The sequence below is a fragment of the Grampus griseus genome (assembly GCF_964374135.1).
Source record: "Grampus griseus genome assembly, chromosome: 17".
NCBI lineage: Eukaryota > Metazoa > Chordata > Mammalia > Artiodactyla > Delphinidae > Grampus > Grampus griseus.
In genome coordinates, this window is record NC_139011.1 from 8,465,966 (window position 1) to 8,483,696 (window position 17,731).

General features: G+C 40.7%; 2 protein-coding genes across 6 annotated transcripts in view; both read right to left on the reverse strand.

Moving 5' to 3' along the window:
- Positions 1-2,123, reverse strand: part of TG (thyroglobulin) — a gene marked incomplete at both ends in the record, with an annotated part of 242,150 nt that extends 240,027 nt beyond the window's left edge. Inside the window, 2 exons of the mRNA XM_082675311.1 lie at positions 955-1,063; positions 2,057-2,123. Of these exons, the coding sequence (XP_082531437.1) occupies positions 955-1,063; positions 2,057-2,123 (176 nt within the window). The remainder of the gene's footprint in view (positions 1-954; positions 1,064-2,056) is intronic.
- Positions 2,124-14,371: 12,248 nt separating this feature from the next.
- PHF20L1 (PHD finger protein 20 like 1) overlaps positions 14,372-17,731 on the reverse strand; it is a 78,874-nt gene continuing 75,514 nt past the window's right edge. For all 5 annotated transcript variants that reach the window (XM_082674432.1, XM_082674430.1, XM_082674434.1 and 2 more), the window contains one exon: positions 14,372-16,517. In XM_082674432.1, coding sequence (XP_082530558.1) covers positions 16,375-16,517 — 143 coding nt within the window. In that variant the 3' untranslated portion in view covers positions 14,372-16,374. The remainder of the gene's footprint in view (positions 16,518-17,731) is intronic.

The following is a 17,731-nucleotide window of genomic DNA, read 5'->3' on the forward strand; positions in this document are numbered from 1 at the left end:
GACAGGGTTATACCAGGGGCCTAAGAAGGTAAAAGGTGTTCCAGGTAAAGAGAACTTCGTATGCAAAACCTTCTGAGGAGGAGCAGGGCTGGCTTGAACCTGCACGTGGCCAGGAAAGAGACACGAGAACAGCTAGATACTGATTAAATAAGGCGGCAAAGGTGAACCACCCTCCTAACCCCTCTGCTCCAGAATTCCCAGAGCTCCAAGCAGGGACTGGCCTTTGCACTGGCCTTCGCTCTCGAGAGTAGGTAAGCGCTTCGTTAGGCACACAAAGCAAGCTTGTGAATAAAATGGAGCTGGGGTGGGGGGTGACGGATGTCTCAGGGATGTTTCCCAGAACACAGCCCTAGAGACGGAGTTCCCCTTGTTCAAACGTGGCTGGAACAGCGTGGGGAAAGTGAAACACATGCAAAGGGTTCCTGTGTGTTATCACTCCACTCTCCCGGGAGAGAGTCCCGGGCCCCAAGTTCTTGTGAGGGCAGCCAAAAACCCCTTTCAGAGAGGAGCCCAGTGGGGAGACAGCGTCATGCAGCCCAGAGGGCCGAACTCAGCACAGCTTGGAGGCAGCCACTGACCTGAGTTCAGAGGCCCCTGCTTCCCTCCACCTCTGACTCATCAAGAGGATGCAGGGAGGAGAAGAGGCACCAAAGCATCCGTCATGTGATCTCCCCACCCCGGCGCCCCTTATTAAAGTAAAGCTTTGGCAGGAAAGGAGGGGGCATCCTTGGTTCTGGCTGGAATGGAGCGTGGGTTGGGGCACTCTGGGTCAGATGACTCAGTGCTGATTAGTCTGAGGATCTGAGTGGCAGGCACCCTCCAGGTGACAGTAGCCACATCTCACGTTCAAGGAGGAGAGTAAAGGGAGGGTGGGAAGGGTGGACGGGGGACAGGAATGAGATGTGCTTTAAGGCCTCCAAGGCCCCTGAGTCCACATGGCTGGAGTAGCCTTACTGGAAGCTGCCATCCTCAGCGCACTGGGGAACGTAGTCTGCTCCCTTCAGAAAGGCCGCCTCCCTCTGCTGCTCACACGGACGGAGAGGCTGGGCGTCCACCTGGTACTCTGCACAGAGGAAGTGATTCATCAGAGAGGAGTTGCTGGTCTGGATTCCAGTAAGAGAGACGGGCTCCCTAAAGGCACAGATGCTCTTCCGGGTTTTATTTCCAGCACCACCATCAAGTATGTTCTAACTTGCAATTTTGCAGCTACTCACACTTTTTCCAAGTATGACATTGGCTCCCGTAATCCCCTGGGAGGCATTATCTCCACCTTACCCATGTGGCCCTAAGACTTGGGCAGGGAATGTCCTCTGTTCAAGATCATACAGCTGGCAGGAGAAGGATTCAAAGTGAACCCTTGGACTGCACGTTCCCCCAGCGAGCAGCTGGGTCAGGTCAGAACACCATAAAGGAGATGCTCTTGAATTTACCAAGGCACTCCCTGCGGACAGAGCACCTTCCTGGTCCCGCATGGGAATACAAAATAACTCCCATGTGTCTTATTTTCCATGGAGAATGTGTGTAACATGCAGGAGCTTATGCAGAAATCAGTCACAACTGCTTACTTTCCCAGCGAGGAAGCAAGCTGAGACTTATCCGAAGTCACAGGCTAAGTGGCTGAGCCGCAGCTAGAACGTAGGTCTATTTCATGCCACCAGTAGGTCTGTGTTTTTCACTACCTGCTATTTCTCAAATATCCCACACGGATAACCTAGTACTTGAGGTCTCTAAGAGAATAAAAAAAAACAACAGCAATGCCAAAATTTGCCAACAGGGTGGGGTGGGGGAGAGCTAGAATCCGACGAGGAATATCTGGTTTCCCATCTCCTCTCCACAAATCACTGACTCCGTGACCTCAGACCATCCAGTTTCCCTCTCAAGACCCTCTGTCTCTTCATCTGAAAAGGGAAGAGCAAGTAACTGAACTCGGGACACTGTGAGGATTAAATGAGATCACAGAGGTTCCAAGGCCCTGGGGCAAATCCTGGCTAACAAGGGGCTGGCCTGAGAGCTCCCTCCTGACCCAACGCTCCATGGCCTCAGGCTCGGAACTCACCAAAGCTGTTGGCTGACACCAAGCAGGCTGAGCCCAGCAAACTGAAGACCGCCAGGGCCAGGGCCATTTTCCTGGGCCCTTCCAGGCACGAAGAGGTAGAAGCCGCTGCCTCCTTGGGCTCTGGCCAGGGAGCCTTTATAGAGCTGACGGGGGTGCCCCCAGCCCACCCGCCACTGGCGCTCAGTGAAGCAGCGCCGCCCTGTTTTCTCTGCTGGCCACGAGGAGGTCCTCCACCTGCGTCTGCTCCCTCTGAGGACACTCATGTGGCCAGTGGGCGATGAGAATCTTGTGCAGCTGTCGGGGAGGAGAACTGGGGGGCATGGCTTCAAAATTCATCTTCAGGGGTAAAGGCCAAAGCTCTGCGGCTTTCTGGGCAACGGGCTCAGGCCCACCATGAAGGAAAGGCAACCCCGCCTCCCTTCCCCCTCCTTCCTTCCTCCTTCCTTCCTCTCTCCCTCCCTCCCTTCCTTCTTTCCTTCCAACAATGTTTCTTTAGAGCCCAAAAGTGTAGCAGACAGTATTCTAGGCAATGAGGATATGGCAGAGGACAAAAAAGGCAGAACCATTAATACAGACTGTACGAATTTTAGTGAGAGAAGCCAGACACACGCACACACACATTCATATTCATATTTATCCTCCTCTCCCTTCTGTCCCAGGACTTCGGACGTCGCCAACCAAAAAAGAGCAGGAACTGTGTCTTGCACATGAAGCCTGCACATCAGTGTGTTTTCTCCGTTTGCTTCTCCACCGGAAGGGGTAGGGGATGGAGGCTCCCTCCACAGGTGCTCAGAAGGAAGCGTGGGCAGGTCTTGAAGAGCACTTGGCCGTGGGGTCAGGGAGATAACTAACAACGAGACTTAGATTTCAGGCAAAGGTGATTTGAGGAGGTGTGTTCGCATTTACTGGAAAATTAGAACTCCCTCCGTGTGGCCCCTTGCTATCCCCATTACACGGGGTAGTTCTACACATGCTATGGAGACCCTATAACAATATAATAAGCGTAGCCTTCTGCAGCCCCTGCCATCTCTCCAGGTCCAGGTGTTCTAAAGCAGACGAGTTTTCTAAAACATTGAAATCACGGTTAGAGGTCTACCAGAAACCCCACTCACCATGCTTCCTACCACCCCCAACACGCATGCACGGACCTTGCACAGGTCAGCCTGTGTGCTGAGTCATTCTCGCTGGTCTGGCCTCTGGCAAGCAACAGAGTGGAGTCAATGAGGGTGAAAGCGTGCAGCCAGTGAGCCAGAGCCACATGGGCTTCCTTCAGAGTCAGCATGACACATACCTGGAAGGAGAGGTGCTTCTCTCCACCCAAGCGATGGAGCGGTAAGCTTGGAGAGAACCACACCAAGACGCTGCCTCCTCACCATGAAAACCCCTTTCTCATGATGACTCAGCTCCTTGTCACTGCTCTCACCTGATTCCCCCTGAGCTGGGAGGACGTACAAGCTTTTGTGGTAACTCTGAGTGGCAGTGCCCTGGTCTGGTCTCCCCTAGTCTGCTCCTGGCTCAGGCCTCCATCACTCTGGCAGGCTCTTCACCACTGGTCCTGTCACCTCTCCCTCCCTCCTCGATCCTAATTCAATCACTTAGTCTTCTCGTTCATCTCCTTCATTCTTGAAGACTAGGGTGCTAGGTATAATAAGCACCTACTGGGGATTTGGGGGAAATGGAGAATAATTGGAATCCAGAGGAGGAAATTGCTTCAAAACAAACATCAGATGCCACTCTTTCTGGCCCACCACAGAGAACTGCTTACCAGCCATCTCTCCTAGAGCTCCGCTTGATGCCATGCTGCTGGGTCCCCTGCCACTGCCTTGGACAGCTACTCTCATCTCCCACATAACCAGTGACTCAAAGCCACATTCCTCTTTCTCCTTGGTTGCCAGAGCAATAATCAAAATTCCTGGAACTAGACTTCTGCTTCCAGAAGATGGAATAGACACATTTTTTCCCTATTGCTCCTGCTAAGTACATCTAAAACCCCTGGATATTATATGTAACACAAACAGAAGAAGACACTAAAAGATGGATAGAAGAAGACAGCCATCAAGCAACCTCAGGACCAGAGGAACAATATGGTAGCAAGTTCCCTGAATGTTATTTTGCCTCATGTATCTCAGACTGGGTGTTAGAGAAGACAGCAACCAGAAATGCCAATAAGCACAGACCCCCAAAAAAGCCCCGAGAAAAGCTTTTCGAGCCAAAGGTCCAGGAAAGGGGAGCCTGGCAAGACAGAAAACTTTTAGACAATAATTGCTCTATTCCAGCAACTCTCACAGGAAAACACTGTGGCTCCACCCCAACCCATGCCAGCAAAAGCCAGCGGGGGAGACTTGGGAATTTCACCCTTGCCAAGTTAAGGAGGCTCTCCAAGCCCCCACCAGGGTGGTGACTGAAAGGCCATGTGAGAAGCCAGAATTTTTACCCCAGTTGGGCTGGAATGAGCCCCCTCTCTCTGTGGGGTCAGTAGAGACCACATGGGCAGCCTGAACTTCCACCCGCTCCCAGCCAGCAACAGTAAGGATGCCAAACCTCCCAGCGAGGGTTGCATCAGCATTGACCGACAGGGGAGCCTAAACTCCCACACCCAACCAACTGATATCTGTCAGGGGGCAATGGAGATGGAGCAAGAATTTGGACATCTATCCTTACGAACAGCAATGAGGTGGTGTCCCTTTTCTCCCACCTCAGTGATATCAAGAGTTCTACTAAAACAGAAGATTTAATAAGATCTAGATTTTCTTAACACACACCCGAACTGTCCAGGTTTTAACCAAAAATCACTCATCCTACCAAGAATCAGGAAAATATCAACTAGAATGAGAAATGACAGTCAGCAAATGCCAATACCAAGATGATACAGATATTAAAATTATTTTAAAAGAATTTTAAAGCAGTCATCATAAAAATGCTTCAACGAACAATCATGAACATACTCAAAACAAGTGAAACTATAGACAGTTTCAGTAAAGGCATAGTCACGAACAAAGAAACAGAAGATGTAAAAAAGAACCATATGGAAATTTTAGAGCTAAAAAATAAAATAACCAAAATTTAAAAACTTTATATACGGGTTAAACAATAAAGTAGAAGGAACAGAGCAAAGAATTCATGAACCTGAAGACAGAACAATAAAAATGACCCAACCTGAACAACTAGACAGAAATGTATCAAGGACACAGAAGAACTCAACAGCACCATCAACCAGAGGATCTAATCAACATTCACAGAACACTCCACCCCACGAGAGCAGAATACACATTCTTCGCAACACCCGTGGGGCATATACTAAGATCATATCCTGGGTCATAAAACAAATCTCAACAAATATGAAAGATTTGATGTCATACTCTGACTACAATGGAAATGAATTAGAAATCAATGCCAGAAAGACAACAGTTCTTTGAACAAAATTTTCAAACAACTAAACATCAGACTTGTAAATAATCCATGGGTCAAAGAAGAAGTCTCAAGGGAAATTTAAAAATATATTGAAGTGAATGAAAATGTAAACACAACATATCAAAATTTGTGGGACACAGTTAAAGCAGTACTGAGAGGGAAATTTATAGCACAATGTTTACATCAGAAAAAAAGGAAAGTTACCTGCCAAACTGGTAACTAACAACATCCATGGAAAAGTAAGGGGTGGAATAAGAGACCAAGAGCACTTAGGGGAAAATCCCTTCTCATGGACTGAAAACCAAGAACAAGGCAGGGCATTTACCTTCTAACAATTCTCTAACATACTCCTCCATCCATAAATCCAATAGTCTTAACCATTAAAAGCAGAATGGTTAAGTCTTGGAGAGGAAAAGATCATCCATCAGAGTAGTCCTACTCCCACCTCAATGAGTTCCTACCAAGAGTACCAATAGCATGGCCATCAAGCTACTTGATCTCTCCATGCCCCAATTTTTCCATCTACGAAGTTGTAATGTTATTAGTGCCCAAACTCATAGGATGATGTGATTACTAAATACATAAATATAAGATGCACAGTGCAGGGCCTGGCACACAATAAGCACTCAATGTTCTTTTTCTTGTAAAACTGAGAAATTTCCAGTGGTGGGAGCACCAGACATCAGTCAACATACTTAAAATCTCAACTTCTATCTCCTCTTTAAGCCCAATGTGCTGCACTGAAGGCAGGTGTTTATCTGGCAATACCTCATCCACTAGCTTGGGTGGGCAGTCATTCACAGCCTTGTCCCACGCTGACTGCCGTCCTGGAATTTTGCCACCCTCTTAAACCTTAGCCTTGGCAATGTTTCCTCCTCATCACCATTTTTTTCAGCTGTAGAATCATTCTCAGTTCATTGAAGCTTTTGAAGTCCATGGCACCATGGAACTGGTGGGACCATGTCAACTGAAAGAAAAATGCCCAATGTAAGAGTTGTGAGTTTTTTTTATTCAGGAATCTTGCTGAGGACTGTAGCCTGGGAGATGGCCTTTTAGTAGTTCTGAAGATGTAGGGGAGAAACCAGCTTCTAAATGCTTTTTGCCTAGGGAATACATGTAGGCAGGCATACATCTTGATAAAAGACTACTGCTAGTCACAAAGAACAGATACCTTGAGTTAATAATTTAGTGCTTTTCTATGTACGGGAAGATGCAAGAATCTGGGTTCATTAAAATTCTTCCTGAGATATACATCTAACTACCTTATCTAAGGGGCCTGTTTTCCCAAAGCACAGAGTGCCTCATTCTGTTCTTCATCCTGAGTTCCTCGCAGGGTGCATAGTGAGTCATTGACTGCAGTGCCTGACAACTTAATCCTCGTAGAACTGGGTGATGAGCAACACTCTTTGTTCTTCTTTGTTTGCAGCCAGAAGCCTGATGCTCCTGAATCACTGCTCCTCCTCACTTTCAACTCTTCAGGTCTTGAGCAGTATGTGTTTTGCTGTATTATTTTCTGCAACAGAGGAATATGATGCTGACATTTTAATTTCCATGGTGGCTCTCCTTTTGCTTTCAGGAAAGCTCAGCCTATTTTCTAACGCTTTAAATAGCTTCTTAAGTCACGCACTTCGCTTCTCTGGTTCATTTTGACTGGTATTGTTCGCTGGATTTGAGTTTCTCTTTCCCCTTTTCCTTATGGAAAATACATATATTTAACATCTATGTCTCATGTATGTCTCTAGGTTTTGTCCTTTTGGGTCTCTCAAGTTGGAAGAGATAAAAATCATGAAGCTCAGGGACTGGCAGAGCATCAGTTATTCAGCCCAATCTTGTCTGCTGCCATTTCCTCTGCTGTCACAGTCAAGGCATTCTGCCGTCCAAACACGGATGCTGTCTTGTTCTGCCAGGCTTCCCTTCAATGGGTTTCTTATCTGTGTGCCTTAACTTCAGAGTCAACATTTGATAAATTTCTCAGGCATGTTCCTCAGGGCATAAGTACTATCTGTATTTCTACCTCTGCACGAAGGTGGCTGCCTCACCTTGAAACTCACTGAAATTACTTGGGAGTATTCTGTGCTGATCTTCCTGGTCCAATCTTCTCACATCTGTCTAGATTTTCTGTAAGCATCCCACACAATGGCCCATTCAAGGGGTTGGAGAGAAGACATTTTCCTTTACTCTTCTAGGTTCTTCTCGCTAGTCCAAGAATTAAGTCAACATGAGAGAAATTAACAGGGGAAAATCAAAAGTTTAATAACGTACACATGGGAGAGACCCACAAGAACTGAATAATGTGCCCAAATGGCCTAAATCCTCACCTTAAATACTATCTTCAGCTACAGACAAGCAAGGATATTAGGGGTAGCGATCTGGGACTTCAAAGGGGAGGAAAGCAATTGGCATGGAGATGGAAAAGCAAATATTTGGTAAACAAATGCTTGCTGGGCCAAGCAGGGACAATGAGACCCAGAGTGGACTCTCATCTCCAGGCCCTGCTGAGCTCCCCCACCCCACTCAGCCCATATTCTTTGCAGAGATCTCCAGCGATAGCTCTGTTCTGGAACAAGCCCTGTATCTAAATTCTCTTAGGCAGTTACGAGGAAGCTCAAAGTTTCTTCCTGAGTCTTTTGGGCCTTGATTGTTTTCAGCTCAAAATAACCCACATTGCCGAAGAGACATCTGGGGGTGGCAAATTTTGCTCCCCTATAAAGGGATGGTTCCCCCTCACTCTTACTGTGAGCCCTCCATTTGTGGCTTTAAGTTGGAGCTTCTCAATAGTCTCCTGATCTCCTTACATTTCATTTACCTATAAGGTCTCCTTAGTTTCCTCCCTAGAAAATATTTGGAAATATGCAAAAATTCTAGGATTAATAAGTCAGTTCGACAATGTCATAGGATACAAGATATAAAAAAATCAATTTTATTTATATTCTAGTAATTAAACATCTGAAAACAAAATTGAGAAAACAGTTCCATTTACAATATCATCAAAAAGAAGAAAATACTTAGAAATAAACTTAACAAGTGCAAAATCTGAACACTGAAAACTACAAAATTTTGCTGAAAAAAAAAACAGAAATCCTAAACAAATGGAGAAACACAGCATGCTCTTGGATCAAAAGACTCAATAGTGTTAGAATGGTAACTGATCTGTAGATTCTGTGCAGTTCCTGTCAAAATTCCAGCAGGTTTTTAAAAGAAGGTAACAAATCTGATCCTAAAACTTTTATAGAAATGCAAAAAAACCAAAGTTGGCAAAAACAGGTAAGAAAGAACATAATTAAAGGAATTACACCATCCAATTGATTCCAAACCTTACTCTTAAGCTACAGTAATCAAGATAGTGTGACATTTGCATAAGGACATATAGATCAATGGGAAGAGTATGGAAATAAACCTACATAATTATGGTCAATTGATTTTTGACAAAGGGACCTAGGTAATTCAAAGGGAAAATAATATTTTTAACAAAAGGCACTGGAGCAATTGGATATCTACTTGCAAATTAAAAGGATGGATCACTTCACACCTATTAAAATGGTTAACATCCAAAACATTGGCAAACACCAAATAAACACTGGCAAGGAAGGATGTGGAACAACAAGAACTCTCCTTCATTCAACTGACCATATTTTTTTAGGTTGATTTCTAGATCCCCTATTCTGAACTATCAATCTACATCTCTATCTTTATGCTACTTCTATACTGTCTTGGCTACTATAGCTTATTAAGCCACCAAATCAGAAATTATATGTCCCTCAACTTTAGTTCTTCCTTTTCAAAATTGTTCAGGGCATTCTAGGTCCTTTACATTTCCATATAAAATTTAGAATCAGTTCACTAATTTCTATTTCAAAAAGTCTGCTGGGATTTTACTCGGGATTGCATTATATCTATCAATCCATTTTGGGAGAACTGACAAATGTTAACAGTACTGTGTCTTCCAATCCATGTTCTTAGTGTATCTTTCTATTCATTTATCTCGTCTTTATTCTAGGCATTGTTTTGTAGTTTTCTCTGTACAGGTTCTGCATGTTTTCAGATTTACTGTTAAGTATTTTTTTTTATGCTATTGAAAATGGCATTTAAAAAATTCTAACTTCCAATATCTCCTTGCTAATGTACAGAAACATTAGTTCTAGTGGCATTTTGATAGGCTCCTTAGACTTTTCCAGGTACACAGCATGTCACCTGCAAATGTTTCTTCTTCCTTTCCAAGTGCTATGCCTTTTATTTTTCCTCCTTTATTGTCCAGTGCCATATTGCACTAGCAGGACCTCCAGATTGATGTTGGATAATAATGGTGATAGTGGATATTCTGGACTTGTTCCTTATTTTAGAGAAAAGTATTCATTTACCATTATGAGGTTTAAGTTTCTTGATAGATGCCCTCTATTGTTATGCAAATTCTTTTCTATTCCTTTTCTGGTAGTTTTTAATCTTGAATGGATGCTGAAATTTATGAAAACCTTTATCTTAATTTAGTGAGATTAACATAATTTCATTATTTTACTGACATTAAACCAACTTTGTATTGGTTTCCTTGTATTGGTATTCCTGTGGAATACCCAACTTGATCTTGATATATTATCCTTATTGTATATGACTGGGTTCACATTGCTAATATTTTGTGGGGACTGTGTCTATGTTCAAAAGGGATATGTATTAGTCTGTAATTTCCTTTCCTTGCAGTGTTTTTTTCTGGTTCTGGAATGAGGTCAAAGTTGGTCTTGAAACAAGTGTTCCTTTCTTCTCTATTTTCTGTCAGTGCTTGTGTAAAATCAAGTTTTCTTCCTTAAATGTTTGATAGAAGTCACATTTAAGCCTGGAGTTTTTTGGTTTTTTTTTTTAAAGAAGGGATTGGGTCCTTTTTTTTTTTTTAATTTGTTTATTTTTAGCTGCATTGGGTCTTCGTTGCTAGGCACGGGCTTTTTCTAGTTGCAGCGAGCAGGAGCTACTCTTCATTGCAGTGCGTGGGCTTCTCACTGCAGTGGCTTCTCTTGTTGCGGAGCATGGGCTCTAGGCGCATGGGTTTCAGTAGCTGTGGCAAGCAGGCTCAGTAGTTGTGGCTTGCAGGCTATAGAGCACAAGGCCTGGAGTTCTGAGGGGACATTTTCAATTTCAAATTCAATTTATTTAATTTCTTGAGTCAGTTTTGCTAACTTGTATCTTTTGAGGAATTTCTCTGTTTCATGTAAGCTGTTAAACTTATTGGCACTGGTTTTTCATAATACCCTTTAAAAAAAACTGTATGTTTTAATGTTCCCGCTTCCATTCTAATTTCCGATCAGTCTATGTAGGAGTTAACCAATTTTATCGTTCTGTGCAAAGAATCAGCTTTTTCATTTATATTGATGCTTCCCTACTATTCGTCCATTTAGTGTTTCATTGATTTCAGCACATTTCTTTCTTTTTCCATTTATTTTGGTTTTAATTTGTTTGTTTTTCTAGTTTTTTTTAATCTTAAACCAGTGATTTTGTACCTTTTGTATTTAAAATGTCTATTTTTTTAATTGAGGTATAATTGACATTAGTTTCAGGTGTACAATAAGATTCAATATTTGTATATATTGCAAAATGACAAGTCTAGTTAAAATCTGTACCTTGCTTTTTATTATAAGCATTTGAAACTGTAAATTTCCCTCTAATATTGAGCTGCATCCCACAAATTTTAACATGATGCATTTTCATTTTCATTCAATTAAAAATATTTTCTAATTTTACTTGTAACTTTTTTGAGTCATGGATTGTTTTACAAGTATGTGATAATTTCCAAACACTTTGGGGTTTTTTCAGTTATCTAATACTGATTTCCAGTTTAATTCCATTATTGTTGGAGAACATTTTATGCATTTCAATTTTAAATGAGTTGAGAGCTGTTTTATAGTCTAGTATGTAGTCCATCTTTTTGAGTGTTCCATGTGTATTAAAGAGGAAATTTGTATTCTCAGGTTGTTGGGTGGAACATTCTATCAATGTCAATTAGGTCAAGTTGAGTGTTCATCTTTGTTCAAGTCTTCTATCCTGATTTTCTGTCTACTTGTTCTATCAATTAGTGTTAAAGGAGGGCTAAAATCTTCAACTATAATTGCAGATTTTTCTATTTTCTATTCAGCGATATTAGTGTTTGCTTCATGTATTTTGATACTCTATTAAGAAGCCTATAAATACGTTTTAAAAATGCAATTTACTTTTCTGTGTGTATGTGGACAAAAGTACAAGAGGATGACAAAGGCCTGTAAGTATAAAAGAAGATAACATTCTATTAGGAAGCAAACTGCAAAGGCAGAAAACAGAATATAAAATTTGTAAAGTTTTCAAATGTTAAAAAAGAGCTTGCTCATGTATTTTTAAAATAGATGTTGGTAAGTAGCAAAATTGTATCGATTCTATTGTATACATTTTAAAATGATAACAGGTTGATTTTAATAGGCCAATATTTATAAATTAGAAATCACACTCTTTGCAACTGTTTACATTTATGATGAACAATTTCAAATGGCAGAATCAAAGCCCCACTGCCCATAGCACTGTCCTCAATTGTGCATATTTACCTTGGCTTTTTCCTCCCCTTCCCTACTTTTCCCCCTTCCTCACTCCAACTTCCTTAGATGACTCACTCCAACTTCCTCTTAAATAAACAAAATACACTTAAGTCTTGTCTCCAGATCTCCAGGTACCAGAAATGAATTACAATTTTTCAAAATTCCTACAGAGAGGTCACAGTCAAAAAACATTCAAAGACCACCACTTTAATTAACATATATATTCTATGTCCCTCAAACCTCTCCACCTACATACAAGTCTAGTTATCTTTCCTTTCTTTTGCCTCTGTGGTTCCTTATACTCTTTGCTATCACCTATCTTGTTGAAAAAAAATTTTTTTAATGTTTCCGTTAGCCTGTAGACTGTGGTTCCATTAACATTAACTCCATAACCAACCATATGACTTAATGGCTGGCACACAGATGGCATTCAATGTGTCCCCTATATTTAATTTTCAACTTTGTAATTTAAATACTTTATTTGCTTCATTTAACTCGCAAAACCAGGTTCTAGCCTAAGTATTCTTCCCATTTTATACATAAGAAAACCAAAGCTCAGAGAGATCACTGCTGGTAAACCGCCAGAGTGAAAATCTGAGGAGAGAATTGCAAAGCTCACGCCTGCTCCACTACAGGAAATATATGATTCACTGACGTGGTTCCTGCACGTCAGTACAACGCAGGATACTATAAGAGGCCTTCAACAATGGACTGCTTCTCTTAGGAAGAGAAATTGAAACCTGAAGAACTGTCTGCATTTATAGAGACACAACAAACAAAGAAGAATTTTCCAGAAGAGGAAAATAATATGAAGGCAAGAGATGGAAACAAGCATAGTCTATCTAAACAGTGAGGCTATATTTAAATGGATTTGAGAATCGGTTAGGTAAAATACAAAAGATCCAGATTACACACACCTGACTTGGTTTGAAATAGGGAGTCACTAATGATATCAGAAAACACAAATGACAAGAATAGGTGAAACACACCTGCTAGGAAAAGAACATGAGTTTAAACAGCACGGGGTTTGCGTCTTGAACCTGTCACTAATATGTGACAAGTCTCTAAATGTTTCTAAACCTCAGCTTCCCCATCTTAAAAATGATCCTGTCTTACCTTTCCACAAAAGAACGAAATTAGATGCTGCAGGTAACATGTACAATACCTGGCACAGAGCAGTCACTCAATGTTAATCCCCTAACTTGACAGTGACCATTTTGATGAATCAGAATGAAGAGAAAATTAAAATTTCTTAAGCCCACAGTAATACCTCCATGACATGATTTTGTAAAAGACGGTGTACTACTGGTGGGATTGAGAAGGAGGAAGATGACACCATCCATTTTAAGGAACCAGCACATCTAGTGAAGAAATGGATAAGGGGGAGGGACTGCAAGTTTCAAGCCGGGGCTGAGGGTGGTGATATTAAAGCAGAGAGAGTGAAACTGGCAGGAGACCCAGTTGGCTGGAGGGGAAATGGGCTCCTTCATTTTGAACACACAGAATATGAACATCTGAGAGGACGTCAGTGGAAATAAGGTGAGTGTCAGGAAAAAGGATTTTACCTGAAATTATGAGAATAATCAATTTCCTTTAAGGAAAGTGTGCATTACTCTTAAGTTTGAAAATAATAAGTCAGTAGAAACACACAGGAGTATGAAGAAGTACAAATTATACTTATCAGTACCATACTAAGAAGGATCCTTCCCCACCAATGTCAGTCTATTCTGTCTGGGTAGCAATGAAAAGTTATCTTTTCAAGAAACACCCTCTCTAGTTTATTGCTTATATTTAAATATATATACTCACTTTTTTTAAGTAAGACTAAGTGGAAAGAAAACTCATCTGAAACCTCATACAATGGACTTACTTCTCAAAAATGAATTCACTTTCCTAAATAAGGAATGACTCGGCCTGCTAGTTGCTAAAAGGCTTCAACCAATTGTTGATATACTCTATATTAAGTGGGTATGTGCATACAAGTAATTTGATACAGATTTACTTTAAAAATATAAAGTAAAAATTCAGACTCCCAATTCATATGCATAAAAGCAGAGCAAAAATTCAATATTCTAATTATTAGTTGAACTTCTAGTTTGCTGGCTGCTAACAAATAAAGTGATCTAATTTTAAGATACTCCAAGAACAAATGCACATTAACTTAACTGTGGTCATCAGGGATTAAGAATATGAGTGCCACTGGGTACAAAGGGTCCTCTGTGCATGTGACAAGAATCTAGGCAACACCGCTATTCACAGCCTGTTAAGGATGCTACTTGCTCCATTCTGAAAAAAAAGATATAAATTAAATGTCTAGAATTTAACCATAATAGGGAAAAGATTAGAGCCATTATTTTAAAACACAAATGAAAGGCAAAGTATCAAACTTGAAATAGAGACATTAGCAAATTTACTCCACACATGAAATATAGGCACTATTATTTTTACTTTAATATGCAAATTTAATAACTACCTCATATCCCTCTACCAAAGCTTTTCATTTCTCAGTAAGATTTTTGACAAAGTTAATGTATCGTAAGTAATACATAGGGCTGTATTTTATGTCTGTGATCTTTGGCACATTTGTCAAGTTGGAGAATGTCAAAAGGCAATAAAAATGTCTAATGACTGTTTTGCACATTCTTTTAATCATCTTTACATCAAAATATAAGGCTGCAAAAAGGCAAGCTGAAATTTTATGATATGTGGAATTGTTTTAATAAAGAGTTTTACATACAGTACCTTACATATAGAACAGTGTGTTTGCAAATTTAAATAATATCTGAATGTACAGTGGCATGTATTCTTATCAAAGATAAATTCAAGTTTACTGTCCATCAGTTCTAAAATGCATTTATACAGATTGCTAGAACTGATCAACAGAACGAGGCATAAAATATTCAAGTGTTATATGTCATCAAATAGCCTCCTAACAGTCTTTTTTCCTCTTTTTAAAAAAGTTTCAAAACCTGTACATACATTTTTAATTTTTAAAAACAGTCTGTTAAAAGGTAACATTTCATGTTAACCACCAGTTCTTATAGTCTATAGTAATAAAACTAGATATGTGTAGATATAAATATGTGTAGATTATGTACATATGTACGTTGAGTGTTTGTTTCAAACAAGCACACACACTTAACGCATACCTGCACGCAGAGCACTGGGGGCAGCACACAACTCACAAGAGCACTGGCAGACGGGAGGGCCTGGGCTCGAAATCCAGCAAGAGCTGACACAGCAACTGAGTTGCCTTTGGTTTCAGAAATCTGTCCATTTGTGATCAAAGCTAAGAGTTTTGAGTGCGTATGTATTTTTTAAAAATAAAATTCATCTTCAGAAATGAAGCTTTTCCAGTATTCCACTACCAGCAGTTAAAAATCCACAGCCACAAATTATTTTGATATTTTTGTCACTCCTCATCCCAGCTGAGGTTATTTACAACTTCTTTTTTTCTGAAGGCAAATACCAAGCATACTCAGGATCAAACTGTACGTTGAAACCTGAATACTGAAATTTGACCATATATATTCTCTATATAGTATATGTGATATATGCGTTTCTGATGGGCTGATGGCATTATGTAAGACTTGGGTGAGAGAACTCCCACAGGATTTAAAATTCTCTTTCCAGCAGTATCATCATCATTTGGCACACTGACCCTTCTGCGAGCCATTCTGTTTTTTACAGTGAGCTTAATGCCAGCAATAAACTCCAATTATTTTGTTGTTTGTTTTTACAATATATTCATAATGAAGTAAGAATTCCACAACTGTTTTCCTCAGAAGTGAGACTTCTACTGTCAGTTTTCTGATTAAGGACATTCATCACCTAAGAAACAGCTCATGATCCTATAAAAGTTTCAATACTCTAAACTTCGGTGCAGGTAGATCAACTGCAGAGAAGACAGTTCTTACAACAAGCTTATAGAACTCTCCAGAATTTAAATTTCCTCTACACTTTTGGTTTGGGCCAAATGTTGGTTTATAAACATAGATCTTTCTACTAAAAACTATGTAATACACCATATTTCTTTCTACAGGTATCTCGAGCTTCATGTTAGCAACTATTCAAAAATCCTGCCAATCTGATTCCCTCAGCACAGATTATGTTCTACCTCCACTGATCCTTGGCATATGACACATCATCATTTGTATCTAGCTCATAAATTTTTTTAATATTAGCTTCCTTGATAAAGTTGTTCTTCATTTTCCTTTCCAAGGTGCCATCCTATTGATGTCACAAATCAGTAAATGACCAAACATCACTAAGCTTTTTAACTATCCACTTAGCAGCCGTGTGGATAATAAAAATTAGTCAACTGAACAGAGCCACATTCTTTGCATTAGGTGTTCACTGCTGTCATACAGAGCAGAGAGTTGCTATTTGTTGTACTTTGCCCATGTCCATTAGGAGCTGTTTGATGTGGCGTTTAAGTTGGGGCAGCCTCGTGAGAGGATCAGGTGGCTCCAACTCCCCTGTGAAATCAAGCCAGCTTTCCAGAACTAAAAGAGAGAAGAGAAGAACAAACACATTTAAACGGCAACTGGAAACACAGTCAAAAAATGGTATAATTAGAAGGCTGAAAAAGTGATGGAGAAAGAGTTCACTTCCCTTTCGCTAGAAAGCCAATCTACAGAAGTCACTTCTGAGCAGTTAAGCATCCTCTACGCCTCATCCCACAAGAGTTCTAGCCCCTCTCAGTAATCTTTATCTGTTGTTCTACCTGTCGTCATTTTAGGTAATTTTTCCTTTTAAAGATAAAAAATAACTGCATTTTGAGTGTCTCCTTTACTCTCTTCTGGAACAGGAAACAACATTCCCTGTTCCTGCTCAAGCTTTCTATTAATTTAGGCTTAAATCATCTCCATTTTAAATGAAACTTAGCTACTCTAACCATTTTTTTAAATCTAGAAGTTCTTTTTAACAAAGGAAAGGAGGTAGAAATTTCTTAGTGTCCTTTCATTCCCACTATTTTATCAGTACTTTAAAAAAAAAAGAAGCATATTAGAAGTTCAGGCAGAATGCAATTAATTACATTCTATACTTTTTATTAATAATAATAGGGGATAGCATCAAGTTGCATTTTCTTCTTCTTCAAAAATCTACTTAAGGGCTTCCCTGGTGGCACAGTGGTTAAGAATCCGCCTGCCAATACAGGAGACACGGGTTCGAGCCCTGGTACAGGAAGATCCCACATGCCGCAGAGCAACTAAGCCCATGCACCACAACTACTGAGCCCACGAGCCACAACTACTGAAGCGCGCCTAGAGCCCATGCTCCGCAACAAGAGAAGCCACCGCAATGAGAAGCCTGCGCACCACAACAAAGAGCAGCCCCCACTCCCCTCAACTAGAGAAAGCCCGCGCACAGCAATGAAGACCCAACGCAGCCAAAATAAATAAATAAAATAAATTTATATATTAAAAAAATCTACTTAAAACTAACTAAACTAACTCTACAACTGGCTTATAACCAAACAGAAGATGCTTCTGAAATGGGTTTCCATTTCTTCTTTTCACAGGGAAAAACGAAGCAGTAGAAACTCTAACTTACTGGGGGATGAAAGTAGCACATACTTTCGCAAATAAAAAAAGGGGGGGGGTGGGCAGGAGATACAATCTATGAGGTTAAGAAAATGCAGTCAAAAAGCACCGGAAAACACTAGATTAGGAATTGAGTAATCTAAAGTACTCTATTTTCTCAACTATAAAATGGG